The sequence below is a fragment of the Pseudonaja textilis genome, chromosome 2 (assembly GCF_049901715.1).
Source record: "Pseudonaja textilis isolate UNSWEBS1 chromosome 2, rPseTex1.2, whole genome shotgun sequence".
NCBI classification, from domain to species: Eukaryota; Metazoa; Chordata; class Lepidosauria; order Squamata; family Elapidae; genus Pseudonaja; species Pseudonaja textilis.
The window spans coordinates 22,344,912-22,357,429 of record NC_141991.1 but is presented as its reverse complement, the minus strand read 5'-3'; the positions used below and the strand labels follow the sequence as shown (position 1 = coordinate 22,357,429).

At 43.2% G+C, this 12,518-nt stretch overlaps 1 protein-coding gene and 1 long non-coding RNA gene across 3 annotated transcripts in view; one reads left to right on the top strand and one right to left on the bottom strand.

The window, feature by feature from the left end:
- LOC148126807 (uncharacterized) overlaps positions 1 to 8,366 on the bottom strand; it is an 80,827-nt gene extending 72,461 nt beyond the window's left edge. Inside the window, exon 1 of the long non-coding RNA XR_015741583.1 lies at positions 8,332 to 8,366. This is a non-coding gene — a long non-coding RNA (uncharacterized LOC148126807). The remainder of the gene's footprint in view (positions 1 to 8,331) is intronic.
- Positions 1 to 12,518, top strand: part of LOC113447632 (uncharacterized) — a 29,463-nt gene that overhangs the window by 2,384 nt on the left and 14,561 nt on the right. The window contains exons 1-3 of one of the 2 annotated variants that reach the window (XM_087923504.1): positions 196 to 274; positions 1,817 to 2,326; positions 9,862 to 10,247. In XM_087923504.1, coding sequence (XP_087779630.1) covers positions 1,915 to 2,326; positions 9,862 to 10,247 — 798 coding nt within the window. In that variant the 5' untranslated portion in view covers positions 196 to 274; positions 1,817 to 1,914. Of the gene's footprint in view, positions 1 to 195; positions 275 to 1,816; positions 2,327 to 9,861; positions 10,248 to 12,518 lie in introns of those variants that run through there. The other variant, XM_026717930.2, reaches the window with a different exon arrangement.

The window sequence follows — 12,518 nt, the reverse complement described above, 5'->3', positions numbered from 1 at the left end:
CATAGGATGTCCTACGAATGCTGAGCTTCCATATTAAATTGTCATGAGTTATAGAGCTGATTCTAATTTGCATGGATCTGGCAATGACTAATCCTCTTTAAAAAAAAAAAAAACACCGCCCACACTCCCACATACACACCCTGTTAATGGCTTACGCTATATTTACAGCAGTGATTTCCTTAGGATGGGGATAACAAAATCTGAAGTCTAACAGAGCTGGACCGCATCCATTTGGCAAAGACTGCTCTTTAGTGGCAATTCCTAGATCATCAAGGTACGTCAGGAACTGGAACCTTACTTCCTGCCTTGGCTAAATTAAATGTAGTGTTTTAGATTAATCTCAAGAGAACGATGATAGTAACAGGATAAGAGAGTCGGAAGGGACATTGGAAGTTATCTAATCCAACCTTCTGCTTAAGCAGGAGATCCCATACCATTTCAGACCAATAGCTGTCCAGTCTCTTCCTAAAAGCTTCCAGTGATGGAGAATCCACAACTTCTGAAGGAAAGCTGTTCCACTGGTTGACTGTTCTCACTGGTAGGAAATTTCTCCTTAATTTCAGGTTGCTTCTCTCCTCGATTAGTTTCCATCCATTGTTTCTTGCCTTCAAGTGCTTTGGAGAATCGCTTGATTCCCTCTTCTTTGTGGCAGCTCCTCAAATATTGGAACACTGCTATTATGTCACCTCTACTCCTTTGGACACTAGGCTAGGGAAAAGTAGCAACTGTCTAAATAAAGGAAAAAGAACAGTTCAATTGTCTACTCAATCCAATTTTCCTTCATAGACCAAATTTCAATTCCGTGAAGTTACAGGTTGCCAAGCCTCTATGTAATGACTGTGACTACCTGAGTGAGACTGGATTTTGAAACCCAAGTCAATGAATATAAATTAGAGCTATGCAGGGTATTGGATTTGAAGGCAAGGTTTTTTTGGCACCTAGGTATGTTTATATCCTCTTTCAGCAACTCCTTATATTAAATGAACGTTCTTCCAAGTTTGTGCTACTATTGCTGAAAAGCAACCAGGATGATTAGGAGGCTGGATTACTGTATTAGCAGAGGGATACAATCAAGATCAAGGGAGGTACTAATACCACTCTATTAAGCCTTAGTAAGACCACACTGAGAGTACTGCATCCAGTTTTGGTCACCACATTATAAAAAAGATGTTGAAAGTCTAGAAAAAGTACAGAGAAGAGCAACCAGGATGATTAGGGGACTGGAGACTAAAACATATGAAGAACGTTTGCGAGAACTGGGCTTGGCTAGTATAGTGAAGGACCAGGGGGGGCATGATAGCGGTCTTCCAATATTTGAAGGGCTGCCACAGAGAGGAAGGGATAAAGCACCTATAAGCCAGACAAGGAATAATGGATGGAAAATGAACAAGGAAAGATTTAACCTGGAAATAAGGAGAAACTTTCTGACAGTGAGAACAATCAACCAATGGAACACCTTGCCTTCACAAGTTGAGGGAGCGTCATCACTTGAGACTTTCAAGAAGAGATTGGACTGCCATCTATCAGAAATGGTATAGGGTCTCGGGGTTGGACTAGATGACCTACAAGGTCCCTTCCAACTCTGATTATCTGTTGTTATCTGAGCCCAAAAAGGATGCAGCAGCTGCTTTAAGGAGATACCCAGAGAGGCTGTGTGAGCGTCTCCATAATCTATTCTTTTCGAATCCAAACTGCATCACTACTCTGTATAAGATAAAGATGCGGTAGTTTGTATGTTAATAATAATAATAATACTCATTCCACACTTGATCTGGAAGCAACATCTCATCTTTTTTTTTTTTCTAATTTATCGCAGCCCAGCATGACCTACAGGATTTGAGGGACAGAAATCCCTCTGACCATTGGACGGAGAAAGATAATTTTTCCCTCAGAGGCACTTACAGACCTGAGCAGATGCCATTAGGTGATGAGGTGACGGTTGGACTAGTAGATGCGAAGCCTATCTCCAACAGTACCAGCAAGAGGAAAAGAAAAAGTTCTCTTTCTGGGATGAACATCAGTGAGAACAGCCTCAGACGTCCAGGGGAGCAAGTGGAGATGGTCGGCTGCGAAGAAGCGCCACACAATCGGTCTCCCGAAAGGATGCAAGACAAAGACGAAATAGCCTGCGAGCTCTTGGGAGCCACCACTATTCCCTCTAGACTTCTTCCGGGGCCCGTCTTGAGTTCTAAGAAGCGCAAGCTGATTTTGCACATCGATTTGAACAACACCATCCTGGTCTCTGATGCAATTACCAAACAGGACCCCGGTGCTGCTTTAAACTATTACCTGAGTACGGTGACCTGGGGAAAACTTAGCCACACAGGTAAGATCATTTGGTATGTGGGGGAATTCACATCTTCAGTTTTGGGGCCTAGCATAGATATTTTTTTAAAAAATAATCAATGTTTGCCATGGTGAACAAAGAGTTTCATGTCCCAAGATGCCATTAGGCAAGGAAAAAACCATGTGCAAATGGTCCTCGACTTAAGACCGTAATTGGGATCAGAATTTCTGTCACTAAAAAATGCAGTCATTCAGTGAGTTGCACCAAATTTTATGACTTTGCTGTGGTTGTTAAACAAATTCCCATGGTCATTAAGCGAATCATGCAATTGTTAAGTGAATCTAGCTTTCCCCATTGACTTTGCTTGTTGGGAGCTCCTTAGGAAGATTGCAAATGGTGATCTTATTTATTTGTTCATTCATTCTTTTATTCACTCATATATTTATAAAATGTATAGGCTGCCCATCTTACCTCAAGGTGGCTTTGATGCTGGGAGCCCCTTAGAAGGTTGCAAATGGTGATCTTATTGATTGATCGATCGTTTATTTATAAAATTTATAGCCCCCTCCCCATCTTACCTCAAGTGACTCTGATGCTGTGACTGTCATAAATGCATGCCAATTGTCAAGTGCACACATTTTGATCACATAACCACAGAGATGCTGTGGTGGTCGTAAATGTGAGGATTAGTTATAAGCATGAGGACCAACCATAAATCACTTTTTACATGTCGTGATAACTTCATTAAAACAAATGATTGTAAGTTGATGACTGCCGGTATATCCTATATTGTTTTTCCTCTAGAAAATAACTTGTCTTGTAGGGATGGAGGTGAAAATGGATAGATTTCACAGAGCATTATGGAGTCAAATAGTTTACGGGGAAATACAGGAGACATTTTAAAAAACATTCTCCAAAATTATGCTGGAATTTTACTGCTTGTCAATGAGAATTTCTTGCACACCGTTTGCTTGATTTCAGGTTTTTCCGATTCTGCTCACATGTATCTTGAGGACTATAAACAGTGGATTTAGATTTCTTTCTCCAAAATCTCTGTTTCTAATAACCCCATCAGTTAGGCTTTTCCCTATAATTGTATGCTGTATAAAATCAATAAATGCACATTAGCCTCACTGAAACTATTTGGAGTTTGAAACAAGGCCATTTAAAGTTTTAAAAACATCCAGTGAAGTCAGAATAACCCACCCCACTTCACCTTATTTCCAGGTTGAATTGTTTTGAGTTCGGAATATTTTGTACAGTTTTATGCCAAATGCATTTTGTTCTGCTTCAAAAGTGGCAATTATTTCTTTTCTCTTGAAAGAAGAGTTTCATTGCTTTTTAGGAGAGATTTTTAAAGGTATAAGGCAGTGATGGCTAACCTTTTCAGCTTGGTGTGTCGAAAATCGGGAAAAAGTGTAGCCTTCCTCGGGTCGTGTGTCACTTCAAGAAACATCAATAATTTGGTTTATGACGGACTGGGCTGGGGTGATCACACAGGGCTGTGAAACTTGTCTCCCTGGTCTCAGGGCTGCAGGTGCAGGATGTGGGGATCGGAAGGCCACCTTACAGGGCTGTGAACCTCATGGATCTCCTTTCCTCCTGTAGCGTTCCTGAGGTAATGAAACTGACAAACCTCAGTTTATGGCGGTTAAAACTGGTTCTCTGCTGCAAAGATCTTGCGGCAGCGGTGACACCACGCCTCCACGCAACAAGCAGGGAGCAGGGATTGGAGCAGAGCACAGGCAGCCTCTAAATGTGCAGGTTTTCCCCACACCAACAGGCGTGTCAGTCAAAGTGCCTTGGCGTGTCACGAGTGACACGTGTGTCATAGGTTAGCCATCACTGGTATAAGGTATTATAAAAAGCTAGATGATGTTTCACAAACAGTAGTCTGGGGTCCTTATTGCTCCTGGAGCTTGGTGGTTTTCTTGCAGATATTTCATTTCCCAATTACCATGTTTCCTTGAAAATAAGACCCTTATTTTCTTTTTGACCCCAAAATAAGCACCAGGTCTTAGTTTGGGAGGATGTCTTACCCACTTACCTAAGGATCAATGCAACCACGCCTCCCATGCCTTGACACCTGTCGCGCTGCTGCCCAATTTCTGTGGCCACTCACGGCTGTTTGCGGCCAGACGCTACGTGACTCGTGGTGGTGCCACCACTCGTGGCAGGACACCACATGGCTCATTACTCCGGTGTCACTGCTCGTGGCAGGAGGCTGCATGTCATGTTGTGTCATTGCACAAGTGAGCGGTGGTACTAGCACGATGAGCCACATGGCATTTAGTCACAAATGGCCACAAGTGGCTGCAGAAGTCAGGCAGAGGCACGACAGATATCAGGGCATGGGAAACATCGTTGCAGTGGTCCTAAGGTAAGACATCCCCCCAAAGTAAGACCTGGAGCTCCACTCCCCTGCTCTATCTTGATTTTTATGTCTGCGCCTCGCCCCACCTCATACAACCAGACGGTGGGCGGGGCTTATTTTTTGGGTAGGGCTTATATTAGGCGCAGGCCTGAAAATCGGGCTAGGAGTTGTTTTGGGGAAAAGTCATACTTTCAAGAAACCAAAGTAGGTATTCTCATCAGTGCACCGATGATATTTACTTAGTTTGGAAATGAAACATCTGGAAGGAAACCATCAAGCTCCAAGAGCAACAAGGACCCCCCAGTTGAACCCTGAACTATAAGTAATCTCTTCTATTGAAGCAATACTATGTTTTGCAGCATGTTGAGATTTTTTTGAACCTGGGGTTGAAAAGTTATTTTCCTTCAAGTTCAAAGCCATTTTTGTCCTCCCATCTTTCATGTTTATGTTTTACGTTCAGTTGATTTGATTGAAATGATTGTTGTGAGCCATCTAGAGTTGGGTAGCATATAGGTGGTGTTATTACAGACCTAGAGAGGTTAAAACGGCAGTTTTATCCACACCTACTTGGAAGTGAGCTTCTGAACTCAGTGAGGATTTATTGCTGAGTAGCTCTGCAGAAAATTACCCTGCGAAGCATTGTGTATGTCCTTTTCACAGCTTCATTATTCTATTGTCCCAGAATGATAATGTATGTGATGCAGGTTGTCCTTGAATGTATGACCACAATTAACCCCAACTTTCTGTTGCTAAACAAGACAATTATTAAGCGAGTTCTTCCCCATTTTATGACCCTTCTTTCCATAGTTGTTAAGTGAATTACTGCAGTTGTTAAATTAGTAACATGGTTGTTAAGTGAATCTGATTTCCCCATTACCTTTGCTTGTCAGAAGGCCACAAAAGATAATCATAGGACGTCCCCAGGACACTGCAATCATCATAAATACATACCAGTTTCCAAGTCTCTAAATTTGGATCATGTGACCATGGGGATGCTGCAGAGGTCTTAAGTGTGAAAAACGGTCATAAGTCACTTTTTTCAGTGCCATTGTAACTTCAAGCGGGCACTAAAGGAATGTTGTATTTCGAGGATTACCTGTGCTTGCAAGGCAGTGAGCCTTACGCTACATTTTTTGAGTTGGGCTTATTTTGGGGGTAGGGCTTATACTAGGCGCAGAGATGAAAATCAGGCCAGGGTTTGCCTGAATTGCCATTTTGCTTGTTAAAAGTTCTGGAAAACATAAAAGCTTTTTTCCCCCTCTCTTTTTGGATTGTTTGGTTTACCTCAAGAAAGTTGATAAATCTAGCTGCGAATATTATGTTAATTGTAGTTTTAAGAAGGTTTATCTCTTCCCTCTGGTCTGCCTGGGGTGGTTTGTGCTTTTTTGGGAAAACTGGTGTTTGGGCCTTGTTTTGGTCACGAATAAAATAATATTTATGTGGCTTTTTATTTTTAGTATTTTCAACTTTGGGGGCATATTATCTCAGTCATATAGTACTACAGAACATCTTCTACTAGAGAGCAGTCGTTCTTCCATGCTGCTCATTTATCTCATCTGAATCAGGTTAAAGAAGAGAACTGTGGCTTAGGTACAGTTAGTCCTCCGACTTAATAAGTGTTTGTTTAACAAGTATTGGACGTTATGACGATGCTGAAAAATGTGACTTACAGCTAGTCCTCATACTTACGACTGTTGCAGCGTCCCCACCGTCACATGTTCTAAATTTGGGCACTTGGCAGCCAGCATGGGCTTGCAACTGTTGCAGGATCATGCGATTGACAAATACACACAATTCCTAGTTTTGGAGTAGATCAGGAGTGTCAAACTGGCAGGCCGCGGGCCAGATGCGTCACGCGCAGGCCACGCCCAACCCAGCTCCGCGAAGGGAAAAAATACATCCTAAAACATGTGACAGCAACATGACGCCACAAGTTGGACCCCTATGGAGTAGATAGGGCACCCAAGAGCTTTTTACCTAATCAAGAGGGAACCCTGGACTTCGAGGAGAGAACTATGGTTGCATTTAACTGCTACTAAGGAAATAAGCCATCATTCCTTATCTTGGAGGAGGCTTCCCAGCGACAGGAACGGCTGCAACCAAGAGGGATTGTGTGCAGTGGTGGGATTCTACCAGTTTCCTTAGCGGTTCAGTGATCGCGCACTTCACACATGCGCACACCTAACGTGTGCGTGCATGCAGCTTTCCAAACACCAGCTGCGGCTGTGCCGCACCAATCAGCTGAGAGGATAAAGAAGAGAAAAGCGCAGCGGTGGGTGGGAGGGCCACTCCTGCGCTTTTCTCTTCTTTATCCTCTTAGCTGATCGGCGGAGCTTTTTTTTTTTTTTTTGCTACCGGTTTAAATGAACCGGGCCGAACTGGTAGCATTTCACCCCTGGTTGTGTGCACATTTCCTCACAGTTCTCACGGCTGTTCATCTGTCTTGTTTCATCTTAACATTACGTGGGCTCACTGTTTAGTATTAAAACATCCCGCCTGTGCCTGACAGATTGGTTGAAAACAATTTAATTCTGCTTGACTATTAGCAGTTGGTAGGCAATTGTTTGATTTTAGTAATACGGTGTCTAGCACAATATTAACAGAGCCTAATGCGTGTTAAACACATTATAAATAAAGAGCTGCAGCAGAGTAAATGAGAAGGAAGCAGGGAAGGGAAGAGGGAGAGGAGCACACCTGCTTGCTGAGTTCTGTTCCTGGAGGAGGGGTGGGTATCAGCAGAGAGGATTTTGAAAAGCATCCTAGTACATTGGGAACAGTTTTGCGTTAAACCAGGCTTGTCCAACCCGCGGCCCAGGGGCCGCATGCAGCCCAGGTCACCTCGTAATGCGGCCCAGTGCCCACCCCAACCTTCGTGCAAGAGGACGAGCCAGCGAGGAGGAGGAGGAGGAGAGACAGGCGCGAGGCGGGGCGAGGCGAGTGCCACACCAAGCAGCAACAGAAAAGGCAGGCGCCGTCAGAGCCAAAATATCTGATGAGCACCTTGAGCACTCACTGAGAATTGCAACAAGTTCCATCGAAGCAAATATTATGGAAATTATGGAAAGTTCTGCATTGGTGGTTGAGAAACAATGTTTCCAATGAAATTATGGAAAGTTCTGCATTGGTGGCTGAGAAACAATGTCAAACATCTCACTAACTTCATTTCCAAATAAATTTAATATGTTAACTATGTTTTCTATGGTTTTTTTGGATGATCAGGTATCGTTACTGTTATTTTATTTTATGTGCGGCCCAAACCAAATTTTCATCTTCTAATGTGGCCCAGGGAAGGTGAAAGGTTGGACACCCCTGCGTTAAACGAAGATCGCAAAGGAAGCAGTGGAACTTAATAAGCTTTAAATCAGGACTCTTCAACCTTGGCCACTTTAAGACTTGTGGAGTTCAATTGGAGTCCACAATAAAGTGGCCAAGGTTGGAGACCCCTGTTTTAAATGATGGCACCAACAGCTGATGTATATTGGCTTCTTGGCAAGGTAGACTCTGCCTTAAACAGCTGGACTGCTGAGTTTATTTTTATTTACTTATTTATTTTTTTGTCAATTGCTTACAAGATAATAGGTATAAGTAAAAACATAGTTATGAATACATGGATACATATAAGAAAAATAAAAGAAACAATAGGACAGGGACGGTAGGCACGTTGGTGCACTTATGCACGCCCCCTTCAGACCTCATAGGAAAGGGGTGAGGTCAATAGTAGACATTCTAAGGTTAAAGTTTTGGGGGTTTGGGGAAGAAACCACAGAGTCAGGTAGAGTATTCCAGACATTGACCACTCAATAGCAGTAACTGTGAGAGGGATCTTGGAGTTTTAATGGACAACCAGCTAAATATGAGCCAGCAGTGTGCAGCAGGAGCCAAGAAAGCTAATGCAATCCTAAATTGTATCAACAGAGGGATACTATCAAGATCAAGGGAAGTACTAATACCACTCTATAAAGCCTTAGTAAGACCACACCTAGAGTACTGCATCCACATGAAAATTCTGGGGGATTGGCTATTCCTGCCAGCTTAGTATCATCTGCAAATTTGATGAGTTCCCCTTCTGTTCCCTCATCTAAGTCATTTATGAAGATATTGAAGAGTACTGGGCCTAAGATGGAACCCTGTGGCACCCCACTGCTTACTTCCCTCCAGGTAGTTGTAGACACCTTCCGAGACAGGGTGCAGGGCAGCCAAAAGAGCAGAGATGGGAGGAAATAGGGGTTTGGGTCTGTTGAAGCCCCTTCCCTGGGAACACCTGAGGCTCGGGACTTGGAGGGATCAATCCTGGAATGGCTTGAATAGGGATAGGTTAACAACCCATGGAATTCTGTAGAGATTCTCAGTCATCCAGGACATGGTTGTCCCAAAGGTGCTTTTTCAGGATTTTTTTGTTTTTGTTTTTCTTTGAAAACATTTCACTTCTCATCCAAGAAGTTTCTTCAGCTCTTTTTTTTTAAGGAAAAGAAAAAGAAAAAAAAAACAAGAAAGTCCAGTTGCCCCCTGAAAAAAGCACCTTTGGGACCACCATGACCTGGATGGCTGAGAATCTCTGTAGACTTTTAGCTATACAATTTGGGATGAACACGCTTTGAATGGTGTGGAAGTAGGAATGGATTTCCAGAGAGAGAGAAATTACAGACTACAGGAGCCAGGAGCACAACTCAGGTGACCCTGAGGACACAGATAAACCTCCAAGTGCTTCAACGACCCTCTAAAACAAGAGTCTTCAAACTTGGCATATTTAAGACTTGTGGACTTCAACTCCCAGAATTCCTGAGCTAACATGACTGGAGGAGGAATTCTGGGAGCTGAAGTCCACAAGTCTTAAAGCTGTGAGGTTTGAAGACTCCTGCTCTAAAAGGATGCAAATGACCAGCTGTCTGCAAGGAGTACAAATCCTGACATTCCCCATGATCCTGTCAGAGCTGAAGAAGCTTCTCGGATGAAAAGTGAAGCATCTTCAAAGGAAAAAACCAAGAAAATCCAGTTGCCTCCTGAAAAAGCACCTTTGGGACAACCCATGGAATTCAGCTCATGAGGGGATTGCTGTTGCTAAGCGATGCAGTCACGTGACATGACATTTTACAACCGCCTGGTTTAACGATGGAAATTCTGGTCCCAGTTCTGGTTGTAGCTCAAGGACTCCTTGTGTTTTGATGTAGAGCTTCATCTGTCCTTTTCCTTTCTCTTTTAGGGGAGTGGCAGTGGGTCAGTGAGTTTCCCTCTTTGCATCCTCCCTGCCAAGACGCTGTGAGTTTTTATTCTCAATATGGTCGCAACACCAAATTCATAGAGACGTCCTGGGGGAGGACGTTCCGGGACCTTCACAGGCACCACTTGAAGCTGCTAGAGTGGCAGGGTCAGCCTCACCCTCAGCTCTCCATCAAAGATGAACAGGCCAGGCATTACAACTTGGTGCTGCCTTCCTTCTTCTGCCTCCTGGAAAGCTTGCACCGAGAAGGGAGGGAGTTTGCGGTCATCTTTCGTACCTTTGGCACAGACCTGCCTCGTGTCCTGCAGGCGGTGAGCTGCGCCCTGGAGGGGCAGCACCCTGGCTTCCCTGCCCTGGGAGGAATCTCGGTGAGTTGGGCAAACAGAATATCTCCTTTGCTTAACGTTGCTTGAGTGATGCTGGCTTTTTGGGGGGCCAACTAGGTAGGTGTTTCAGCTCTTTTAGTCTGGGTGCTTTAGAAGAGAATGTCACTATTACTTGTTCTAAGAGGATAGCCTGTCCTTCTCTCCAGTGTATTCTCCTTTTTAGCCTTTTCTCAAAAAGGCTCATTGGTTCAAGTCTGGCTGTATTTTAAACAGAGAGTGGCACAGAAATAATTTAGTTTAACCGTGTCAAAAGATGTACGATTGGGTTCCTTCTTGCAAAGTAAGCTCCCGATAGATGGTAGACATTCTTTGGGGCTTTCTTTGTGTGAGATTGTAGATCTGAAGCTATGCAAGGAGAAATCCTACCTCTCTTGCAGATAAATCCTTTCTGTGATGACCTGGGGCGTGGCACAAAGGCACCACAATCAGATAATCAATAAGAGTCCCTTTATTAGCTCCAACTTTGCCCCCAGCATCCTGGTTACCTTCTGGCTAGAGAAAAACTCTCCCAGGAACAGCCTTTGGCTGCAGAGAATCAAATCCAAAACGTGGTCAACAAGAACTGTAACTATAAGTCCAATCAAGGCAAGATGAGGTAATTAGTCTGGCAGGGCAAGAGAAGGAATTCCAGACTTGAAGGAACAGTAATTCAACATGGTTGGGAGGATGTCAAGAACTCAGGTAACCAAAGTGAACACAAGATAGACTCATGTTTGTTCCCAGAAGATGCCGCACTCAACCATGCATCTCTTTTAAACTCCCTTCCCAGGTGTGGCTAATGCAGAAGATTAGGGTCCTTTCCTCCCCCTGTAAGCCACACAACACGTTGCTCTCTTGTCTCTTGTCCATTCCTCCCTGCGTGCCCTAGGATGAAGAGGGGGTGGGCCTGGGTCTTCCTCTGAATTCCCTCTCCCTTGTTCTACCTCTCCCCTGCTCTGCCCAGCCGGACTTTGCCCTTCCCCAGTTTCCTTCACAGCCAACAGAGCCACACTCCCACTCCATGTCAGCTGTTCGTCTTCCTCCTGGGATTCGGAGGCCTGACACTTCCCCCCACCTCTTTTTTTTTCCTGGGAGGTGAGCAGGAGAAATTAAATCCCACAGCATGGTGTCCAATGCTAGAGATGGGGTTCTCTGAAGTCAGAAGCCACGTGGGTCCTCTATTAGACTGACAGGTTGATTGATGCCTTGAGGTCACTATTGATATATTATTTATTGCTGAAGGATCCTGTCCTGAAAGGAAAATGTCTGCTGACTTTGGTGGATTTGTTTAGAAAGGCAGTTTTTGATTCTTCTACAAAAAGATTATGATCTCTAGGGTTGTAGAGAATAATTCCAAATAAAGGTCATGGTTTGTTAAAAATTCAAAAGGCGAAAAACAACAACCCATGGCCATAAGGCACTTTTTTCAATGCCATTGTAACTTCAAGTAAACATAAAATGAATGGTTATAAGTCGAGGACTGCCTGTAATTGCAGATCCAGGTGGAATACATCAAATAACACTCCCACGTGCACAAAATGTTGAAAATAAAATAACAAAAACCAAAATCTACAAGCCAGCATCTGATTTGTTTATTTTATTTTGGTCATAGACCAACCTAAAATAGTCATTCTAATATAAGACTATTTTTTTTAAAAAAAAGGTCATATTGAGAACAATAGCAATAGCACTTAGGCTTATATACCGCTTCACAGTGCTTTCACAGCCTTCTCTAAGCAGTTTACTGGGTCAGCCTATTTCCCCCAACAACCTGGATCTTCATTTTACCAACCTCGGAAGGATGAAAGGCTGAGACAACCTTGAGCCGCTCAGAATCGAACTGCTGGCAGTCGGCAGAATTAGTCTGTAATACTGCATTCTAACCACTGCACCACCATGCCATCACGCAGTTTTATTCTATCTATTGACAGCATAAAGTAAAAAAATAAAAAAATATTGATGTGAAATTACAAAATGCAGCATGATGACACAAGTCCATATTCAGAAAACAAAATTATCCTCCTTCAATGGGTAATTGAATTTTTTGCAAAGATATTCTTGGAATCAAAGAACTCCACAGAAGTTTTCCAAACAAAGAATTTCATTTCAACCCTGAGCTATAAAAAATATCCTTTAAAGAATTTATTTCCTGAAAATATTTTCCAGATACATAGACTGGAATTCCTCTTAGAATATAGTCTAAGAATAATAATTCATTTTGAGAGCATTCGTCTTTCCCTATCTATCAATATCTGGAGTAACCCTGATATATAT